The 22,726-nt window shown below is 38.0% G+C and overlaps 1 protein-coding gene across 7 annotated transcripts; it reads left to right on the forward strand.

The window, feature by feature from the left end:
• Nucleotides 1–252: 252 nt before the first annotated feature.
• BRCA1 (BRCA1 DNA repair associated) lies at nucleotides 253–22,218 on the forward strand. 7 transcript variants are annotated; one of them, XM_048926859.1, is made up of 22 exons: nucleotides 253–312; nucleotides 427–495; nucleotides 1,337–1,436; nucleotides 2,105–2,158; nucleotides 2,432–2,512; nucleotides 2,905–2,993; nucleotides 3,084–3,226; nucleotides 4,198–4,306; nucleotides 5,252–5,297; nucleotides 5,542–5,660; nucleotides 6,167–9,517; nucleotides 10,185–10,270; nucleotides 11,373–11,547; nucleotides 12,301–12,623; nucleotides 13,666–13,753; nucleotides 14,554–14,631; nucleotides 14,920–14,960; nucleotides 16,282–16,365; nucleotides 16,797–16,851; nucleotides 17,198–17,271; nucleotides 17,671–17,731; nucleotides 18,748–22,218. In XM_048926859.1, the coding sequence occupies exons 3-22, from the start codon at nucleotides 1,357–1,359 to the stop codon at nucleotides 18,849–18,851; spliced, it is 5,241 nt and encodes a 1,746-aa protein (XP_048782816.1). In that variant the 5' UTR covers nucleotides 253–312; nucleotides 427–495; nucleotides 1,337–1,356; the 3' UTR covers nucleotides 18,852–22,218. The 7 variants fall into 7 exon arrangements, with proteins under 7 accessions (XP_048782816.1, XP_048782819.1, XP_048782820.1 ...); XM_048926862.1 differs by having other exon boundaries at nucleotides 5,545–5,660; XM_048926863.1 differs by having other exon boundaries at nucleotides 4,201–4,306.
• The last annotated feature ends 508 nt before the right edge of the window (nucleotides 22,219–22,726 follow it).

Consider the following 22,726-nt stretch of genomic DNA (forward strand, 5'->3'; position numbering starts at 1 on the left):
TAGAACTACAACAATAAACACAGCCAGGGAGGCCGGAAGTAAGTAGGTGGGCACCGTGCCATCAGGCATGCATTTCCGGGACTCCTACCATGCCATTCCTCTTCCGGGAGCGGGGCCATCTAGTAGAACCAATCAAACATGTTCTTTTCTGTCCCGCCTCATTGTGGCCGGATAGGGAGCCGCACGCGCCAGAAAAGGAGCGAATAGGATGGTGCCTCTCGGGCCACGTGATATAAACTGGGCGCAGGATTGGCTTTTTAGTGCGCCGGTTTCTGCCTTGACGGAAAGGGCGCGAAGTGTGACATGGTAGAAGTGAGCGGATTAGTGGAGCTGGGCCTGTTTTGGTCTTTTCTGCTGTAGGGCCCTGAGATGCTGCTGCACGATGGCTGAAACGTTTGGTTTGTTTGTTTGTTTTTTTTCTTATAGGGTGGGCTGCACGGTGCGTGGTGGCCTCTTCTCTCCCGGTCGGTGTTGACGGTCCCCGGGGTCCCTTAGGTAAGTGCTCTTGCTGCCTCCTCTGTGTCTGCATCTGCCTTGAAAGCTCCTTCAGCTCGCAGACGTGCTTGTGGGCTCGCTTGCTGAATTTCTGCTGAATGCTGTTCCTGTCAGCCTGATTTGGCTAGCCTTGGGCTGTGAGGCAGAATGGATTTTAACTGATTGCGCAGAGTAAGCCTTGCTCAAAAAAGAATCGTGAAATGGTTGGGTTGAAAGGGACTTTGCAGCCCCTGCCAAACTTACCCCAAATCAGGCTGCTCAGGGTCCCATCCAGCCTGCCCTTGGACATCTCCAGGGACACCCACACTGCTCTGGACAGTAGTGCCAGGACCTCACCACCTCTGAGTAAAGAATTTCTTCCTTACATCTGACCTAAATCTTTCCTTTTAATATTAAATCATTCTGTCTTGTCCTTTCCTACCTCTCCACATAAGAAGTCTATCTCTTTCCTGTCTGTAAGCACCCTTAGAGTACTGGAAGGCCACAGTGAGGTTTCCTTGCAGCCTTCTCTTCAGGCTGACCAAGCCCAGCTCCTTTGGCACGTATTTGTAGGAGAGATGCTCAAGACTCCCGGTATCCTTATGGCCTTCTCTAGATCTGCTCCCCTCAAACCATGTCTTATTCTGGGATCCCCAAGCCTGGATACAGTGCTGCTGATGTGGCCTCACGAGGACAGCATAGAGGAGGACAGTCCCGTCCCTTCCCTTACCTACCCCTATGTTGATGCAGCCCAGGATACAGTTGGCCTATGTCATTTCATGTATCTTGGGAAAGCTACATGGAAGAAAGCATGATCATTGAATGCAACAGATCTGAAACAATACTTTCTGTTTGTCTGTAGAGTGTTTTGGTGTCTGAAGGATGGACTTGTCAGTGATTGCCATTGGAGATGTGCAAAATGTGCTTTCAGCCATGCAGAAGAACTTGGAGTGTCCAGTCTGGTAGACATTAAAATAATTAATATGCTCTTTATTTTTCTCTCTTCTGTTCAAACATTTTGTCAATACCATAGTCATGAGAAAACACAAATAATAGTGTTATTAAAACAAAATACATTGATAAGTAAGAGTAAATTTGTGACAGGAGGTACATTTTGTTCCTGTGTTCCAGTAAATATTTCTTATATATTGCAACCTAAAAGTATCAGTGCTCTAGCCAGGTGGGGGAAAAAATTAGCTGATTAAAGAAAGCATTGTTTGCATGCTAGCCTGGATATTTGTCATTTGTTTCTAAAAGTTAAACACAGTTCATAGTTTTTTAAGTGCAGAGAAATACTAAAATGGCACAGGTTTCAGTTCAAGCCTAGCTATTTAGGATGCATGATAGTCCTTTAAAAGACTTGCCTCTGTTGAACCAAAATGCTTAAGTTTATTTTGTCTGTGGTGGAAAATGTTTTTAAATCCTAATCATTCTAGATGCATTTAACATTTGCAGAAGCAATTTGGTTCTCAAATGGGAAATGATCAAATCTGGTATATTTCTCTTTACCATTGTGATTTTTTTTTTTTAAAGTCCTCAAAAATGATTGTATTTCTGAATTTTGTACTGTTGCTATTTTTAAGCAAGAACACAGAAGTTACGTTTTTCTTTTTCCTTTTTCTTTCTACAGTTTGGATGTAATAAAAGAGCCAGTCTCAACAAAATGTGATCACATATTCTGCAGGTAGGTTTGCAAACTTAAAATCACAATGCCTAGTGAACCTGTTCTTATTCTCTACGTATGCTTCTCTTCACTGCTATTGATGTATATTGTGTTTTGATTACCCGGTCTATAGCTTCTAAAGTGGAAAAGTCCATTCTGAAATAACTGCCGATGTACAGATATGTCAAAGTGGATCAATGAATTCATCTTAACATTAGAACAAGAATAGAGGAATTCATTGTAATAATGAAGAATATCTACTAAGTGGTACATTGTGATTATTCTTTTCTCTAGGTTTTGCATGTTTAAACTCCTCAGCAAAAAGAAAAAGGGTGTAATACAGTGTCCTCTGTGTAAGACTGAAGTTACCAAGAGGTAATGCATCTTTGCAAGTGCATTTGGGGATAAGAAGTTTTCTCTAAGGAAAAGATGAATTATTGCCTCGTAGCAGAAATGCTAAGTCACTGTTTGAGACAGTAAGTGCTACTAAGTATAGGTAGTATTATTCTTCAGTCATTATAACTAGTTTCTTTGTGCTAGGTGTATGTGAGGGACAGTACTATGACAATTTTCCTTTACGATAATGTTTTAATTCTGGCAGTGGGCTGCTTTAGGGAATTGTACTACTTGGCAGCAGTTATTTTGTTGTTTCATCTGCTAGTCTGCGGTTTTGCTCCTTCTTTGTTAACTCTAAATTCTAAGAGAGCTATTGTGAGCTGTCCCATACATTTTTCTTAGAAACATTTCATATGGTGGTGTTATTTCAGAAGTCTCAAAGAAAATTCCAGATTTAAGCAGCTGATTGAAGGATTGTTAGAAGCTATCAGTGCATTTGAGCTTGACACTGGAGTAAAATGTAAGTACTGTGATTATTTATGGGAATAAGTAATACGTATTGTCTTGCAAAGTGTGAGAAAATATTTTTGTATCTTCTTTGTCTTTTCAGTTTTAAGCAGTCATTTTCCTAAAACACCCACAGAAGCTGCTAGTGCCGAGCTCCTGGGTAATAACCGTTCTGTCATCCAGAGTAAGGGTTTCAGAAACAGGAAAATATCTGCTAAAGAAAATGGACAAGACAGCTATACCTTGGTGACTTTTTTTGTGCAATTTATTTTTTAATTGCTCTGCTGCTGTTTGTGGGTTTTTTAACTTGGAATGTGTGTATACGTAGATGAATGGAATGGTTTTTGGTTTGCTCTCAGATCCCTGTTTTGCTTGAATATTATTCTAGATAAGGACATCTAAATACTTCTGTCTCTGAAGTGCTGTTTATAGTAAATGAGTTGAGTTTGAGAAATATAATGTTACTGCAATAAATATATTGTCAAAACTAGGTTCAAAAGCTTTTTTTTTTTTTTTTTTCCTCCTCTACAACTTGTTTGATAAGGCTGACAAATGAGTATTCCTAAAGGCATTATTATTATTATTATTATTTATTTATTTATTTATTTATTTATTTATTTTTTTCAGCTTTGGGTGATTGCTATGTGTATAGAATCATAAAATCATACGATGGTTTGGGTTGGAAGGAACCTTTAAGATCATCTAGTCCTAACACCCATGCTATAGGCAAGGACAGCTCTGTCTAGACCATGTTGCTCAAAGTCCTGTCCAGCCTGGCCTTGAATGCTTTTAGGAAGAGGGTATTCACAACCTGGGTAACCTGTTTCAGTGTTTCATCATCCTCACAGTGAAGAATTTCTTCCTAATTTCTTCCTCTTCCAGTTTAAAACCATTTCCCTTTGTCCTGTTTCTACCTGCCCTTATAAAAAGTTCCTCCCCAACTTTTCAGTATGAGTCTGTTCATGATGCATTATTAATCTTTCTTACTTCATTTACCCGGTACCAGATAGGATATTAAGTATGATAAAATTGTTAATGATTGGAGCTTTGGAGGAGTTTGTAGTAAATTCCATTCCTGATTCGAGTATGATAAATTGGATATTTTAGAATTTTGTATTCAAAGAGGCTGTGCCCTATGCAGTTTAAGTAATTCCAATTTTAAGTAATTCCAATAACCTACTGTTATTAATAACTATTTCGTTCTAATCTCCTGTCAGCAGGAAGCTAATGTGGATCCACAGCTTACAGATAACAGAGTCGAAGAGCGTTACCTAACAAGCAAAAAACAGAAGCGTGGCATTGGAAGAGGTGTACTTATAGAGCTTGGTAAGAGCTGTAGCATGTACATACATACCTTTTGAGCTTGTGTCTAACACTTGCAAAGTAATGGAAGGTGTTGAAATTCAGTCTTTTTAAGCACTAATTTCTATTCAACACCTGAAGTGCAAACAAAGGAGATTACACAGACTAAACAGATTTACCAAAGGTGGTAAATAAAAGTACTTTTTATATGGTTTATTGCATTATAGGAAAAATCCAAGGCTCAGTGTACAAGATCCAGAGAAGACAACTGCAGAAGTAAAATGTTTTTTATTACTAATAATGATTACTGCTGTTGTCTACAGACTAAGACTTGTTTGTTAGTACTTAGGGCCGTATTTCTTAAATATATTTAAGAATGATATGTGAGAAAATATTTCTACTTGTTCTGGCTTTTCAGATCTCCATTTCTACCTGATGCTGAGTGCTTCAAGAAATGATGTGATGTAGTAAATAGTTGTTCTTGGTTTATTTTTTTCTGTTTCTTTCCCTGTTACTTCAACATAGCAAGTGTTCATTTTAATAGGTAGTATTCATTACCTCGGTTTTTGGGTTTGTTTTTTTTCCCCCTTTTTGTTCATGCTAATATTAAATAAAGAATCTGAGACACATTGCTCTGATTTCTGGTTTTAAATTCCAGATGATGGCAGCTGTTTCTGTACAAATTTGGAAATTAGAACTGTTGCTAACTCCTATTTTATCAGTATTTATTGTACTTAAAAACATCATATCATGGATGTGATAACACAACTTTATATCAGAGTTGTATTTGCACATAAGAACAGTAATAATTAAAGTCAAGTGAACTTGATCTCATCTGATAAAATTTGAAAACGTCTACCTCTATAAAGAACTAAAGCATGCACACTTCTGTGATGATAAAAACTGAATCTGACAAGAAATCTTCCTCTGAATCATTCCAAAGAAGAGTAACAGCTAACTTGTTTTTAGGCACTGATTCCTCTGAAGAGCTTTTTATGCCTGCAAGCAATACTGGGTAAGTAGATGTTATTGAAGATTTAGTATCTTTTTTTGAAAATAACAGTTCAGCATTCTTAACTGAGTTGTAGCAAGGGTTAATCATGCATGATTGTCTCTACTCAGCAGCCTGATTTCTCCAAAAGCTACTTCCAAGAACAAAAAGGAGAAAACTTAAATACAGGCTCCTGTTACAACATAATGGAAGTTACCTCTGTAATGAAAGTAGGGTGTTGGTTTTGTTTCCTCCTTAAACTTCTCAGCAGGTTAGAAGACAAAGAAGAGCTAGAAGAATTTAAGAGTGCTGAGAAGTATGGAAGTTCTTGCAATACACAGTCACTCAAGCTGGGTGCTGAAGAAATAACTTTACCGGATGTGATAGGTATGTTTGTTATTTTAGTGACAAAAATATCGAGAGGAAAGCTTGAAAGTGAAGCCACAAGTTAGTATTTTGCTTTCACATTATTAAATGTATACTCTTGCAGTACTGTATTCTGTAGTTCTATTGATGCCTACTGCTAGTAACATTATAATATAAGGCAATGCCTGTAGACTACTTGCTGGATGTGGATATTTTGTGTAGAGGAACAGAAGGATCGAAGTGCAAAGCTAATTCTGTTCTACATAAACCGTTATATTATCCCTCATAATGTAAGTTGAGATAAGTATCTAGTAATTCATGGAAGGAGTTGGATGAATGTATGTCATATGTAATTTGATTTTTTTTTTCTTTTTTTTTTTTAACCTTTCTCTTGAGAGTGGTTTGTTCAGTGTAATATTGTGTTTTGGAGGGAAACGAGCAGTTCTTAAAATCAAAAGTTATTAAGCTTGTCGTTCTCATGCATTTAAAATAGGGCTTAATAATTTATAACATTTATAAATCTTCAGGTGAAACTGATTTCTTGAAGGAAGCTTTGAGCAAGAAAAGCATGCTGAACATCACTGAACATGTCAAATCTAACCACGTAAATACAATTGAGGGTCAGAGTTCTCCTTCAAATGTTTTTGATGCAGACCTACTCACAGAGCAGTGTGATGAAATAGGTAATGCCAGTCCCTTAAAGAATAATTACACATCTTTCTCTAATAATGCAGAAGAAATGGATGCAGAGGAATCTCTGTGCAGTAGTAAAAACCAAGAGCTTGACTTTGAAGATGGCTCAGAAAGTACTCTGGATAAAATAAAAGAGCAGGATATTTGTGTGCCAAGTGTGGAAGATGTAGAAATGTATGAACCCGTGACTGATTCTTTACTTGAAAAAGAACTTCCTGTGGAGAAACTGCTTCAGCTGAAGATACCTCACTGTCCTACCCTGCATGAGGTCTCTAGAAAGAGACTGAAGCAAAGCATTCAGAAAGTCAATGAATGGTTTTCAAAAAGCAATGAGGTTCTATCTTCCAGTTCATTCCAGAATGATCCTTCTGAAGCAACTGATGCTTCAGGTGAAGGAGATATTTCTCTATCAGATAAAGATTCATGTATTTCAGAGAAGACCAACCCTATAGTAGATTCTGTGGAATTCGTACTGTTTGAAAGAAACAAGAGATGGCCAAAACAAACAACGTATAGCATCAAAGACAAAATATTTGGGAAAACATACGAGAGAGGGAGGAAATCAAATCCCTCTACTGTCTTGAGAGATGTTTTGCCTGCTACAAAAAAAGAAGATGCAGCTGTTGAAGAGGAGTGCTTGAATAATTCCAGAGAAGCCAGACTAAAACGAAAAAGGGAGCCTGCTCGTGTCCTTCAGCCTGAAGACTTCATTGAGAAGAAAGATCTAGAAGAGGCAGATAGATGCCCTCAGGGTATTAACTCCAGCCTTGAAGGTGCTGAGAAGAGAAAATGTGATGGAAATTCTGCTGTTAAAGAGAATCCCCTCCTTGAAAAAATAAAGGTTAGGATGCTAACAGAATTTGAGGAAGGAGGGTTACAGTGGAAAAATGCTATAGAAAAGGTGTCAGACATGCCCTTTGATGGACAGCTGGAACTGAGTAACTCTGATCAGAAGAGCACTAAGAATGCATGTTCTGCAGCAAAAGGATGCAGACGTTCAACTAGAACAAGGTGTGCTATACGTTTAGTAGTTGACAGAAATCCAGATTCCTTTGGTCCAGATGAGCCACTGATTGATAGCTATCCAAGCAGTGAAGAACCAAACAAAGTTGATTGTGAGCAAAGACAAGTCAGACGCAGCAGGAGGCTTCAGCTACTTTCTAAAGAGACAGGAAAAATGAGAATAACTAAGGAAGCAAGAAATTCTGACAATGGCCCAGAAGGGTCTGTCTTTGGAGTTGAAAGGAGTGTGTTAGTTCACAATTCCCAGTGCAAAGACTTGAGGAAGCAGCAGGATATACTGAATTGCACATCACTCACTGATCGGAATGGTGCTGATCTGGTAGCAAATGGAATACAGATTAGTCCGAAGAATTCAGCTGATATAACGAAAAACAGAAGTCTCTTCAATCCTACGTTTTCTTGTCAGCATTCAAATTTTAATTCCCCTTCACTCAAAGCAGGTTCTCAAGAAGGGGAAATGCTAGGTAGACTTTTCCTCCTACAGTCTCCTTCAAAGACTGTTCTGGACACTGCTTCCATCCTGACTGAAGAGAAGAGGTCTGGGTCAGGGACTGTTTTTCCCCAGGACAAAGGATGCTGTTCACAGAATGTTCCCAAGGACTTCAGAATTGAAAAGTCACCAATGGCTAAAAACGTTTCAGAATTGACCGTGGAAGCTGAAGACAGTGAGTTAGACATGCAACATCTGCGAAATACATTTAGGAGTTCAAAACGGCAGTCTTTTAGTCTTTATCCTGCTCCCATGAAGACATGTACCACAGATGATGTTGAATCTGAAAAATTGAATACTCTGTGTCCTGATCAAGTAGAAAAAAGGCATAGTAAATATTTTATGACAGAAAACTTACAAGAAAAGAAAAAAACTGCGGAAAATTTGAGTAGTGTTTGTGAGAAGTTTAAGACATGTGAATCTGCTTGTGTTAGTCCTGTGTCGTGCTCTGTCAGCAATGCTGAACGTGTGCATGCTGTGGAGCATCAAGAAGATATTTTAAATGTTGCAAATCATGGGAATCTGGCGACACTAGTAAGAGTGTGTGCTGCTAGGAATGAAGGCAGAAACAGACCACAAGAGGGAGAGCAGGAGAGTGAAAAGACATTGTCAGCTGACATAGGGGTAGAAAGCAAATTGAGACTGAGTCCAGTTGGAAGCAATAGAAATCTCAGTGATCGGAGTCATGCAGAAGAGCGTGCTTTCCAAAGAACAGACCTGAACACAGTCAGTGAAACATACTTCAGTTCAGAAAGCAATCAAGTGGAAAATGCTGAAGTTGTTGATGGCAAAGCACCAATGCAACGTTTTCAGCCCAGTCCAATGGTTTGCCCTACAGCTTGTCAACAAAATCCAGCTGAGTTCAACTGCAGAGTCACTGAAAAAAAAATTAGCAAAAAAGAGGAAAGTCTGATAAAGGGCAATGAAGAGCGAGTAATCCAAACTGTCAGCACAGGGTTGTCAGAGTATTTAGTTAGGGAGGCACTAGAAGAATCTCTTAAAGTCCGCAGTGATTTTACGGATCTGTCTGAAACTCCTGATGGCTTACTGTGTTCTGACAATGATACTGAAGATAGTGCCAGTTTTTATGTAACTAATAAGAAAGACACATCTGCTGTGTTTGTAAAAAGAAGCGGTGCTGCCCTGGTGAACATAGTAAATGATTCAGTTGTTAGCTGTAAGCCAAGATCTGAAGGTATTCAGAGGTCTCGGAGAAGAGCCCAGAAACTGCAATCTTCAGATGAAGAATCTAGTGAGGATGAAGATTTACCATGTTTTCAGGAATTAATGTTCGGCAAATCAGTAAGCACACCTTTGCAGATCAAAAAACAGGTGACATCTGTGGTACAGTCTTCAGCAAATCCCAGCATGTTGCCTCGCAGTGAATGTCTTAATGAAAATAATGAACAGAAAACACTTGAAGCTGCCCTAAGCAATGAGTGTGTTTCACCAAGCCAGGAGTCAGAATGCTCTGTGAAATTATTTTCTTCCCAGTCTAACATATCTGAAGAATCAGTTGATGGAGCACAGGAGCTGAGGAAGACTTTAACACAAATGAGCGCCAGAAATAAGAGTAAGGAAGCTCTTCAAAGTTGCAGTGGAGGGCTGAAGAGAAGAAAAAATGACTCCAACGATGAGTACCAAGAAGATCCAAATATGGGGGCAAACCTAGGTACAAACCAAGATTTTTATCTCTGCAGCTGTGTTAGTAATATCATTGGGTGCTTGATGTTTGCATGGGAACTTTGTGGGCTTGCTTTTGTAAAGTAATGTGTCAGCTATGGACAATCAAACAGAACAGGAAAAAAATCAGCCCTTGGTGACTGATTTCCTGACAATTAGTGTGGTAAAATTCTCTGTTCAGAGAAAAAAAATGAATAGACCAGGCCCCAGAGGACAGCTAGAATCTGTCTAGTGGGAGTTAATTTTTGACTGGAAATACTAGTGTTGCTATTGCAATGGCGAGGCTTGGATCTATCAGCAGAATTTCACAGAGTCTACCTAAGCTATTACTGCAGATGAAATGTTTGTTGAAATTGGCTGTAGAATTCTGAAGTAATTGTTTTGATATTTTTATGACTTAAGTATTTAGAACTCTCATTACTGTTAAAACCATTTACCTTGACTTCTGCTTATTTTGCCGTAACTGTGGCATGATATTCTTTGGAATGTTCACTTGAAGTAGATCTTTGCTTCTCACTTAAGTCTTTCCCAACCTTCTCATTTTATCTTTACAGTTAACAGTTGGCTAAGAGGTCTGTGTGATAAGGGGAACTGTGGATGGCTATTGTTAGATTTTCTTTTCTAATTAACTTGGGTTTTCTTTCCTCTCTTTCAAGGTGAAGCATCTGGATATGACAGTGAAACAAGTCGTGTAGAGGATTCACATGAACCATTTTCTCAGGGTGAAATTCTTTCTACACAGGTAGTTTTATGTTCAGCATTCCAGAAGTAGTTTATGTACGTTTCCAGTATAATTGACTAGTATGGATTCTAGGATATAAGCGAAAGCTGCAAAGTCAGTGCGGTGGGAGGCAGCTTTCAGTGTGATTCTTTGTGCAGCTGGGTTATATTCATAACCATAGTAAAGCATAATTAATCAAGAACTGTTGAACTGCTTCTATGCCATTATTTTTCCTACTGTTTTCCATGGTGACATTACATTCTAATGGATGCAACTTGTTATGTGGTATTGATTACAGTGCTTAATTGCAGGAGATGCTTGTTAAATCTCCGTACTTGACCAATGCTGGAAGCCTCAGATTTTCCTACATTTGTCTTTTTTTTGATGGTGACTTACAGTAATTGGTGATAATTTGAGAAAAGAAGACTGAGAGGGGACCTGATCCAGGTCTATAAGTATCTAAGGTGTGAGGGGCAGAATGGCAAGGCTGGACTCTTTTCAGTGGTGAGTGGAGACAGGACAAGGGGAAATAGCCGGAAACTGCAGCATAGGAAGTTCCACACCAATGTGTGCAAGAACTTCTTTACAGTGAAGGTGACGGAGCACTGGAACAGGCTGCCTAGGGAGGTCGTGGAGTCTCCTTCTCTGGAGATATCCAAGACCTGCCTGGATGCCTACCTGTGTGACCTGGTGTAGGGAACCTGCTTTGGCAGGGGGGTTGGACTCGATGATCTCCGGAGGTCCCTTCCAACCCCTACAATTCTGTGATTCTGTATAATATAGACCAGCAAATCAAGTCCTTATGTTTAGAGGCATAGAGTCTTTACCTTTTAAGGGTGAAGATTAAAAAAGCATTCAATATCAGAATATTATGGAATAGTACTTATGTAAAACTTAAAAAGCACTGTTCATTGTACATTGACGCTATGTCTTCTCAAATATTTTGTTTTGATATAGCACGTGTTCGCTATTTGTTACGCTAAAACCACTGTAGCTGCCTATTAAGCATGTAGTAACAAGTAATTCAAAATTATTCTGATACTTTACAAAGCACTTGAAAAATTTAATCATACTATTTAAAACTGGGTTTGCTAACACTGGCACAATTGTCTATCGCTTGCAGCAGAAGAATGCTATGCAGAATAACCTAAAAAAGCTACAAGAAGAAATGGCTGTGCTTGAAGCAGTGCTAAAGCAGCATGCAAGTCAGGACACTGAGGTATTGCCCTTATGTAGAGAACTGCCATATTCCAGTAGTGGAGGAACGCTTGGAATGGAGCAGATGAGACAAGAAACGGGTAAATAGCAAGGAAAACCTGGGATTCAAAGCTATTTAGTGACTTACATGCCTTTACTGTGTATGGTTTTTACTGTGGTTCTTTTGTATCTTGTTAATGTTTTAAGCTGAAAATAATCACAGTGTAATTAACACTGAGAGACTGGTTGGTTAGTCTTTAATCCACACTCAGTTAATAAGGCACATTGAATTGCATGAATTTACTGCAGTATGAGAATATTCTGTCAGTTCATAGAACAGATTTTGAAATGTGACATTGCTAAATCCAGTAAGCAAAACCGCTATAGTTAAATACAAATAAAATGTTGGAGAATTAATTCAGCAAACTAATGATTAGTTTACTTCAGAGCAGAAAATTAATACAATTTTTTGTTTATGCTAGAATACAGATTTCTGGCTCATAAAAGCCTAAACTGATTAGTTATTGACAGTTTGTTACAAATTATGGGCACCTTCCAGCTGTCAAATAAATGCCCTTCTACTGCTTGTGAACGCAGATATGGTAACGTATTCAATGTAATACACTAAATAGTGCAATTTTGCTATTGGCCTGTTTAATACTCTGCTCTAACCACATGATACATAAACTGAAATCTTACTTTTGTAAATGACAATATCTGAAATAGTGAAAAATAAGCAAACAAATAAGCACAGAAGATTACTCCCGCGTGTAAATTTAAAAGGTGACGCAACAGCTTTCCACTATGAATGAAAGAAATGTGAAATTATTTAAAGGTTTATTTCTCTTCTCTAGAAAATGCATCTGAGCATGACTCTGAGACCAAGCTAAGTAAGGCACCTGTTTTACCAGTTCTCTGCAGAAATGTGACCAGCAATCCAAATAGCTCTTCCTCCTCCGTAAAGCACCCTTGCCCTCAAACTGCACAAACAAATAATTCTGCTGTAGCTCAGTGTGATAACAAAAGCAGTGTTCGAGTACGTGAATCAAAGAGAAATGTATGTTTTCCTACATCTGTATTGCACAATGCAGCTGGGAAAGAAAATGCTGCAAGTTCAGGTACAACTTACAGGACAGAAATGTCAATTGTGGCATCCGGTCTGAACCAAAATGAACATGTGAGTATATTTTGGAATGTTTGGAGACTCACTGTTAATAAACCCGTTGATCGCTGTAGTCCTCAATATAGAGATTAGATCCTATAGAGGAAACTAATCTTACAGGAATTACTGTTTGTAACTACGGTAACCAAGTCAAACTTGGTTGGACACTCATAAAAAAAAAAAAATGTGAAGACTGAGGCCTAAAAACAGCACTATGAAGCTTAGAGAAGTCTGAACATTTTAGGAGACTTTGTACTGTTTAGGAGGAAAATGTTATTCCAAAACATGTTTTGGAATATTTAGAATGTCTTGGCAAACAAATGCTGCAGTGCCTGCTCTTCTAAAGATTTCTAAAGTAAGATGCATACAAAGATCATAAACATCGACTTGTCAGCTTCATAAATACCATATTGTTCTAATGCAATCATATTGCTCAATTCGGGCCCACTATTGTTTAAATTTACAGTTATAATTCAGTCAGCTTTTGGAATTAATTTTCAATTAGTAAAAAAAAGCAAACAGTGTTTTTGTGTTTGTTTTCCAAAACTTACCTGGCTTGAGACTGTAATTATAAGGAATGAAACAATCTGCTTTCCTCTCAGTATTTATTTATAGTGTTTGGTGGTCTGATGACAAAGTACAGTTGAGAACATTAGGGGAATTAGGGGAAAAAGGCTTTCCTACATCTTTATATTTGTTAGTAATCTTTTCAGAAATAAAATTGCAATTAGTAAGTACTAAAAATTTAGTTGTACTGATTTTTGTTCATTATTGTTTGCCTGTTATGTTCTAATTTATATGGGGGGGGGAAGGTAGCTGCTTTTGCAGGGTTTAAGCTAATAGTGTGCATAACAGCTTTATATAAGGAGAAGGTAACTTTGATGCTTTTTAAATGTGTATTAGAATGTATTTATATTTGTTAAATGTGTGCCAACACAAATAAAAAACATGAACTTAAAGTAGCTACTTTATTTTCCCTTGAACTGGAATTGTTTGTTTTTTGTTTGTTTTTTTTTAACATGTTTTGCTAGCTGTTCATTTTCTAATTACTTTTCAGTTGATGGTCCAGAAGTTTGCCAGAAAAACTCAGAGCACTTTCTCTAATCACATTACTGATGGAACGACCCATGTCATAATGAAAACAGGTTTGTTGGGAGTGATGTGAATAAACCCCATATTTACACAAGTAAAAAAGCTAGACTAACAACTAACCAACAAGAAGATGGTTTGGCAATAAATTTAAATAAGTTAAGGGAGATGATTTTTTGTGTATTTACTTTTGGGTATACAAATCTATAATTCACAGAATCAGTGAAGGAGTGGTTTGTTTCTTTGTGTGCTTTTAAAAACTTGCCAGAAAAAAATATTTTGAGCCCAATCTGAATGCGGGCATGCTATATTCTGTTATAGAAGCACTTCTGGATGGCTCATGTTTGGATGCAAACTCACTTGAGCGAGCCATTACTGCTCTTAAAAACTAACATAAGAAGGGAGCCAGAAAGTCCTGTTACTCTTCATAAATGGAATTATTTTTGTCTTTTCTCAATGTATCATAAATAGCATGACCACATGGTTTAGGAGAGCAACATTGTTCTGCCTTTGTACAAATACAGATGGGATGAACTGCCTTCTGAAAGTTGTACCAGTCTCAGTAGAGCAGAAGAGGAGCCTAAACAGCTAGTCATATAAATGTTTATTCTAATGTTAGGCACTGAATCCTCAGTTAGTATCATGTGTTGTGGCAGTATTTGTGCGTTTCTTTGCCTTTCATCTGTACTGATTAGCTGAAAAAGGTGCTAGAACTTCTGAGCCTTTCTGGTCTGTAGTCTTGCTACTTCCCTTGCCTTGCTTAGCAAGATTCTTTTGCTTTTAGGTACAAACTATCTGAAGTGCTTTTCACTAGTGGCAAAACTGAAAGATTGCTTTGCTCTTTTTTGCTCTGCAGATGAGGAGCTGGTATGTGAACGGACATTGAAGTACTTCCTGGGTATCGCAGGAAGAAAATGGGTAGTTAGTTACCAGTGTGAGTATAAGTTATTTTGAAGAAAAGTAGTCTCTGCCCTTCTACTGCAAATGTACTCTCCTGTTGTTCCAAGTAAAACATATGTATATCTTTTCCTATCTTAAATGTATTAGCATATGCAAAACAGCACAACAGTAAGATCAAGCTGCTTTCTCTTCTGAATGTTTCCTTTTCTTCTCTTAAATAGCCACTTTGGATTCTTCTTTTCCCTGCCAATGGCCTTTTCTCCCTTTGCTTGGTATCAAATTTTGCTGGATAAAATGATTCTGTTCTGATCTTTTTATTTAGGGATAATTCAGTCTTTTAAAGAAGGCAGGATACTGGATGAGGTAAGGTTTTTTTTTTGTTTGTTTTTAATTTGAGTGAAATGTCAGGTATGTAAATTATGTTTTTACATTGAAGGAATTGGTAATCTCAAATGTTGCCTAGGCATTTCATACATGAAAACTCAGCTGTGAAAACTGAAATTCTAGTTTTACCAGAAGTCATATTTTAATTTTAGGTATTCAGTGTTGCTGAATACATAATGGGTCTCTATTATTTTTGGAACAGCTTATAGGCACTTTTTTTAATAAGCGTTCCTATTGATGGATTACAGAATGGAGGAAAACATCTACTGTCTGCCCAAACTAATAGCTATACATAGCTATAGATGTGCCTTTATAAATCTTTCATTAAACTTTGTAGAAGGCGATTACTGAATACTTGTTCCGGTATTTAGTACATTTCCTAGAAGAAACTGCGTATTTGTTACGGTACCATTTAAGGGGATTTTTTTTGTGTGTGTGTTTCTGGGTAGTGATTGGATTTTTTTTTTTTTATTCTTCAAGTACAGATTTTTGGGGAATGTTGGATTAATGACACAATACAGATTTTATGTATATTTAACAAGCAGAAATGCCCCCTTTCTGAACTGAAATCCATACACTCAGAAATATCTCAGCCAAAAGGGATATCAAAATCCTTCTCTGCCTGGGAAGAAAGGGGAAGTTGCTGCATAAATGACTGAGCGCTGTTAACCTTGTCACAAATTTTCACGTTGCTTTGAGCAATGAGAAGACCCTCCAATTATAATGAAATCAATTGTGGGGTTTTTTGTTTGTTGTTTTCAAGTTAAAATAGACATCTATTCCTCAATCTGTTAGAATAGGCTACGCGGAAGTTCTGGAGAAGACTAGAGTGGAGAATAGTTTATTATAGAGTCAGGTATAGGCCTGAAATTATCAAATACTGCACTGTATTTGTTGTTAATCTATATGCTAAGTGAATGCCTTGAAATAAAATAGGTGTTGAAGTTTAAATATGTGCAGATAGCAATCAGTATAGATTTTTTTTTTTTTTTTTTTTTAATCAAATGAGACTTCCCTGATAAACTTTAGTTTTGGAATTTGTTGTTTCTATACTGTTTGCTGTATTTCTGTATCATTTGACTGATAACATATGTGATTCTTTAGTAATTGTAGGATGCTGCAGAAGTTCCATTACTGCTATCTATTATTCTTTCTTGAAAACACTTAGAATCAAGTATATGAAGAAAAGTAAAAATTTCCAGTTCTGCAATTTTAACTTTCTCCTGTTCTACCCAGAACTCTGACCAGGAAAGCGTTCTCAGTCTCTGACATAAGGTTGCTTGCTTATGTTATGTTCCAGGAGAACTTTGAAGTTAAAGGAGATGTAATCAATGGCAGAAACCACCAGGGTCCTAAGAGGGCTAGGCAATCTCTCGCTGAAAAGGTATGAGCATATCAGGAAAGAAAATCCTATCTGGCCATGACTGTTCAAGGTATGATGCAGCCTGCCTATCTGGAACATTTTCCAGTTCCTTATATATGGAGCTGTACAAGTAGAGTGTATTTTCAATACCACTGGTAGAGCTCACCTTTCATGTATGAAAGTGACCTTCTGCGCTTAGAGTGGATGATATCTTTTTATAAAATTAGTATACAACAGCACAAGCTTGACTTTTTTGGTTTTTTTTTTTTTGTTTGTTTGTTTTATAATGTGCAAAACAAAAGAATTTAACGAAAAAATCTTCAGTTAAGCTTTGTGAAGCAGTGCCTGGATCTTTAACCAGTTCTGGACATGCAGTGAAACAAGCATGGTATAAGTGTTGTCCTGTAAATATATTGTATGTGTATTCTATTAACACATTCCTTGTTTTTCAGATCTTTAAAGACTTCGAGATCTGCTGCTATGGACCTTTCACTGATATGACTGCAGGTATGTAGTTTTGGTGAAACTGAAAATCTCATTATTGAAATATTTATTTAAAATATAAAAATGTGAAGGAAGACTTTCTGCATTCACTGAGTTTTACATTTGACCTCTTGGATACTCTTGTTCTTCCTTTATCCTGATAATTCCAAAGTACTTACTCAGGATATAGATAGAACAGAAACAATATTCCCCTCATTTTGGGAGTCCCCAGCAGGTGCATCAGGAAAATGCTCAGGTGGTTCTCCTGTACTTCAAAACAGGCCTCTTATCTCGCTTTTAGTAGAGCACTGTATTGAGACAGTTTATCTATCTTTTGTTGTTTTGTTTTGCTTTGTTTTTCCTCCTCCAGGACATTTAGAGTGGATAGTGGAGCTTTGTGGTGCCTCTGTAGTGAAACAACTTCATCTGTTCACGCACAAAGTAGTAAGTGTTAAAGGAATGTTGTGCTTAGTTACAGACCATTCACCATGCTAATTAATGTACATTTTGAACGGTTAAGTGGCCTTCATGGGTTTGTCAAAGATGAATCCAAGTATTCTGTGCTGGCCAGATAACTAATCTCTATGGAAATCCACACTGAGGCTTCTTGCCCTGGAAAGTGAAACTTTAGTTCCTTAACCTTAGGCACAGCATTCTTGGAGAAAAATAATGGAGGGGAAAAAAAACTTATGTTCTCTTTCCACCACCTCTTGAAGTCCACTCAAGTGATGAAGCAGAGTCAGCCCAGTTATCACTCTGCCACTCACCGATGTCAGGTGAGAGAGTCATTTAAAAACAGATAGATAACAGTAGCATTTTTATTTTCTTATCTTGGAATCCTAGAATTCTACTGCTGTTGTTGTTGTGCAGCCAGATGCTTGGATGGAAGGCACAAGTTATGAAGGTAAAACTACTTGTCATGGATTCTTTCATGGTACATGTTGAGTGTCTCAGTATCACCTCAGTGTTTTTAATAGTTAAATATCAGAGAGGTTTGTAGAGGAATGGAAATAAAACACTACTACTTGTGAAGGCAGAGGTAAGCTATGTTATTTCAAGAATCAGTCTTATAAGGTGGTATGTCAGACAGTCTCATAGCTTGTTGTAACAATATGTAAATGTGATTCTGTTGTATGTATGCTGTAGGCTTGGTTGTCCTGCATGTTATTGACTTTACGGAAACCATTCTGACTGCTAAAAGCTCATGAAAGGTGGAAAAGCTTGTTATTAGAAGATTAGTAAGATCTAGTAGAAAGTCTTGGATGGGACAACATTCTCTTGGTCTGGAAAGAATATACAGTTACCAAGCACTAACTGATATCTGGAGTGAAGAGGCTTTTCCAAGAAGCAGCCATGAGATTTTTGAAAGTGCAAGTGTTTCAGACTTCACTTTTAAAATGGGATGGTGGGAGTTGTGGGACGAATGGAAGCTAGTGAGCAATAAAACAATGGAGCAGGAAAGTAATGTTGCAAATACAACAGCTGTTTCAATGGTACTGGGAAAAGAGAAAATCAAGACCCTGAAACAGTAACAGTATGGGAACACCTCATTAATTTTTCTGTTGCTTCTCTTACCGAGATCATGTGGTCCGTATACCTGAGTAGACAGGAATAGAGCCTCTGTCACTAGGTCCTAAATTCAAGGATAATGAGGACTGCAGTCTCTGATTTTTAATGTTTATCCTGTGTTGTTCCAAGCTTCCTGCCAGGCCACTTGCCGAGCTTCTATTCTGTATGGAGCAGCAATACAGCCTGCACTGTTAAAAGGAATAGTAGTGTCACATTGTTGTTTTTAGGATCTTATTTTTTATCAAGGCTCCTAAGGTGTCAAAGCATATAGTTCACTGTGGAAGATATCAGTAAGCTCGCTTTAAATTTGCATAATTTATAATTGTTTTATCCTTTGTTTTTATCTTGCAGCAATCCAGCAAAAGAACAATGTTGCCGTGGTGACTCGAGAGTGGGTGTTAGACAGTGTTGCTTGCTTTGAGTGTCAGGAGTTGGACGCTTACCTTGTGTCCTGAGACTGATCTGCAGTTCTTTTTCTGTTGCACAATTACTCAAGTATTAAGAACTATGGATTTCTAAGCAACAAGCAGAGATTATGTGCTTGTAGTAGTCTTTTTCAGAGTTAATAAGTACATATTTATTAACAATGAAAATACTTAAGTAACATCACTGTATAAATTACCACCTTTGTTGCCATCTTGTTCTTTAAAGATTAACATTTCTAATCTCAAAATAGTCCTTTAAAATTCATGTAAAGTAAATCAAAAAGGTTAGAACCTAAATAGAGGGGGGAAGGGGGGGGGGGGGGGGAATCTAGAATATGGCCTCCTCAGAGAAACAGCAATGCATTATTTACCATCCCAGCCAGTTCCTGTCTGTGTATTTAAGGACATCCTGAAGGCATACTTATTTACAAGAGTAATACTGGGCTCAGGGTGAGTTAAAATATACTTGCATTCCTGAATAATCTTCATATCTTCATTTTGCCTAAATACGTACCCTGAATAAGGATATGTGTATTTCAATATGAAGAAACACTATTTTGTGGTTACCAGTACATGAATAATCTTAGGCTGTGGACTACAGCCGTTTTGAAAACTACAAACAGCACTCCTGTTGTAGAACACTTTGATAACAGTTTAAACTATGTGATCACACAAGTGAGCTATACAACTTGTACTTGATTCCTAATACAAACCAATTCTTAAAACAGCAAGCCTATGCCATTGTTCTGTTGCTCTTCTGAGTGTATGTGGCAACAAGGAAGAAATGATAAATAGAGGCACTTTATCCTAGTGACTTACAATAAGCTCTGTAAGAATCTGTTTCTAGTAGTCCCTGTCTGCAGAATGAGACTGCAAAGAAGATATATTGCTTTTTATGGAAGAAAATATGTTGCTTCTTTGTTTCCAAGCAGTTCAACTTCATAAATAGTTCTGTACCTTCAGAACCTGTTTTCATGAAGTTGTTTTTTTTTAAAAAAAAAAAAAAAAAAAAAAAAAAAAAAAAACCACAACTTACAGATAAGTTAAGATCATCATTTGGTTCTTGAATAGTGTTAGATTATTTTTTAATCTTACATAAAATATGTTTATAAATGTTGCAGTGTTAAAATTGATTTTGACAAGTGTCTCCCTTATTCACATAAGAGCAGAACAAATCAGACATTTACAAAATGTCCGAAATCCAGCCTCATGCACAGGGACATGTAGAGGCAAAATCTGCGTTCTTGACATCAAGCTCAGGCTATGAATTGATAGGAGCCTAGGTGCATTGGAGTGATGGTTCACTGTGTGTGAGGTTTTCAAGACAACTTGAGGGTGAGACAATTGACTTAGTGTTTTATGACCAGGGTGAAAAAGGACTAACTACAAGCTGTGCTGGGGCTGTCTTGCTGCCTCTTCACCAGAACAAATGAGTTAAATATTGCTGTGCAGCTGCCCTACCTTACCAGAGAAACTGTCAACAAACTATGTGTGCAAAGAAAGCTGTCCAGAACTTACTTTCTAATACATGAGAATGGAATCATGGTTGAAATTCATGTATGTTAATAAAGTATGACTCTGTCTTGCATTGTTATTGGCCATGCTTATGTGAGAGGCAGCAGCGAGTAAGGAGCCTATTACTAATTCAGACTGTCCTTTACATTTTGCTGCTAGGCAGCAAGAATTTATGCAGTGACAGAATCCACTCAGGTTACATTAATGTGGCTGGAATAAATGTGTAATTGCTATTTGCTCCATAGCTGTTGTGGAGCCTGCAGACTGAAGCAATAGGGAGAGGGTCTGGGGCCTGTAGGGGGTAATTAAGCATCACAGTAAAAAAAATATATATTGCTCAGTAGTTGTTCAAAGCTCTTTGCATTTGGTAATGTTGAATTTTGATGCTGGATTCTAATGCTCTTCAAAGGGAGTTTCTGGCTGTTAAGAGAACAAAGCAGCAAATTTCTTCCTGAAATTTTGAATTTAAAATGCTTGTGCAGTGCCTCTAATGCTTTTCTCCTTACCGTACCAGGTGTTTTACATGGAGAGAGGTGAGACTCAGCCATATTGATGCTACTTTTATTTTTTTTTTTTTTCCTCTTTTCTTGCTCAGAACTCTAAAATGCTGGAGTCTAGGTTGTAGCTGCTGCTGCAGTGGGAAACACCTGTGTGGCTGGGCTTTTAAAGGCTGGTCTGTGGGGAGGGTCCATATGCTAGAAATGCTAGTTGGGTTTGTTTAACTTGAAGAAGACTACAGCAGCAGAGGATAGTGAATATAATTGAGAATCCCCACCGATACACCTCCAAGTTTATCTAAGTTTTTACTACAAGCTCAGTTTGCAAGAGGGGACTGGGATACTGCTTCCTCCACCTCTGGCTGTCAGCCTACAGGTACGCTGTCAGCAGTAAATGTTTGCTGGGGAGCACTGTTGTACTCACAGTATGTAGTGGACAGCTGTTTTTGTTTAAAAGAGAGGTGAATGAGGGACTTGCTTTCCCTGCTACAATATAGAGATTTATAAAAGTATTTACTAGCAGAGCGTTGAGGTCATTACAGATTGTAAATAAGATTCTTTAAGGTTTGCTCTGAAAAAAATATCAAAGTTGCAAGTTCGTTTACTGTATGTATGAGGCAAAAGAAGGTGAAATCAGTGGCTGGGATTCCCACAGCAGGCTCTGCTCAAGGCTTCCTGAAGCATCTTTCTTTCTCGCTTGAAGTTGTAAAGAAGAGGAGCTTTTTAGCTTGTGGTTCCTGCCTTGTAGCTTCACTTTGTGATTTTTGTTTGAAAGAGGGCTTTAATGCAAAAGCATGTCCTTAATGCATGGAGACTCTGTGTTAGCTACCTCCTCTCTTGGGATGGCTGCTTGCTGCTCCTGGCTCAGAACTGGAGAGGAGTTGTGTGACACAGGGCTTGCAGAAGGAAAGCTGGGTGGGCTCCAGCAGGGCTGCAGCACTGTCTGGATGGGATCCTGCTCTGTATAGCCCCACAGAGGAGCAACCATTCATGAGACTTCATTGATTTGTGGAGAGTCCCTGGGAATGCAGACTGGCTTGTTTTGAGGTAGATATTTGTCCAACAAGGGTATTTTTTTGCAACTTTGTTCAGCTGCTACAGGCAGTCTTCTGTGTCCATGCCTCTTATTTGGAAAAGTGTTCCTTCTGAATTCTGTGAAGTTACACATATTTGAGTACCTGACCTACTAATACTGTGGATGAGCAGTAATGACTACATGTACAACTTTTTGCTAAACTTGATTATTCTTAAAAAGCTTCTCTGTGCATTAGGATCCATACACAAAGGATTATTTCCTTGCAGATCTGGAGCCATTCTGAGCAGCTTATTCATGGATGCAATTAGAACGCTTGTCTGACTTGTCACTAGAGTTAATGGTAAATCAAATAAATATTCAGTGTCTTCCTATAGTTACTATTGGTGTTTTGTTGAATTATTTTCATCTTGGGTCTGACAGTTTTATTATGCTGATATTCTGAAAATTTTTGCATAATCATAATAATTTGTGTGGTGAATGCTTGTGAATTCACCAGGCTCACTGGATGCAAGCTGAAGTTGAGAAGGACAGGGTTCTGTCCTCTCCCTTCATTTTGCAAGGTGTGTGCTTTCTTTCCTTCAGATTCATATTGTGGTCCAGGGACTGCAAACGGGCTTTTCAGGGCTTGTGCAGCAGTAACTCTGTGTGAGTTGTATTACATGTCTGTCAAGGCTTATGATATAAATATTTGGCTTGTATCAAAATGGAATATGCTGCAGAAGAGTTTGCTGTAACGATTGTTTGGGGTCTTTACTATTGAGCAAGAAAAGAGTTTTCCTTTGCTCCATGTGGATTGTTCCTTGTGCTGCCCGTGCGATTCCAAGGCCACTACGATAGAAAATGCAGCCAATGTTTAA

Source organism: Lagopus muta, chromosome 25 (genome assembly GCF_023343835.1).
Source record: "Lagopus muta isolate bLagMut1 chromosome 25, bLagMut1 primary, whole genome shotgun sequence".
NCBI lineage: Eukaryota > Metazoa > Chordata > Aves > Galliformes > Phasianidae > Lagopus > Lagopus muta.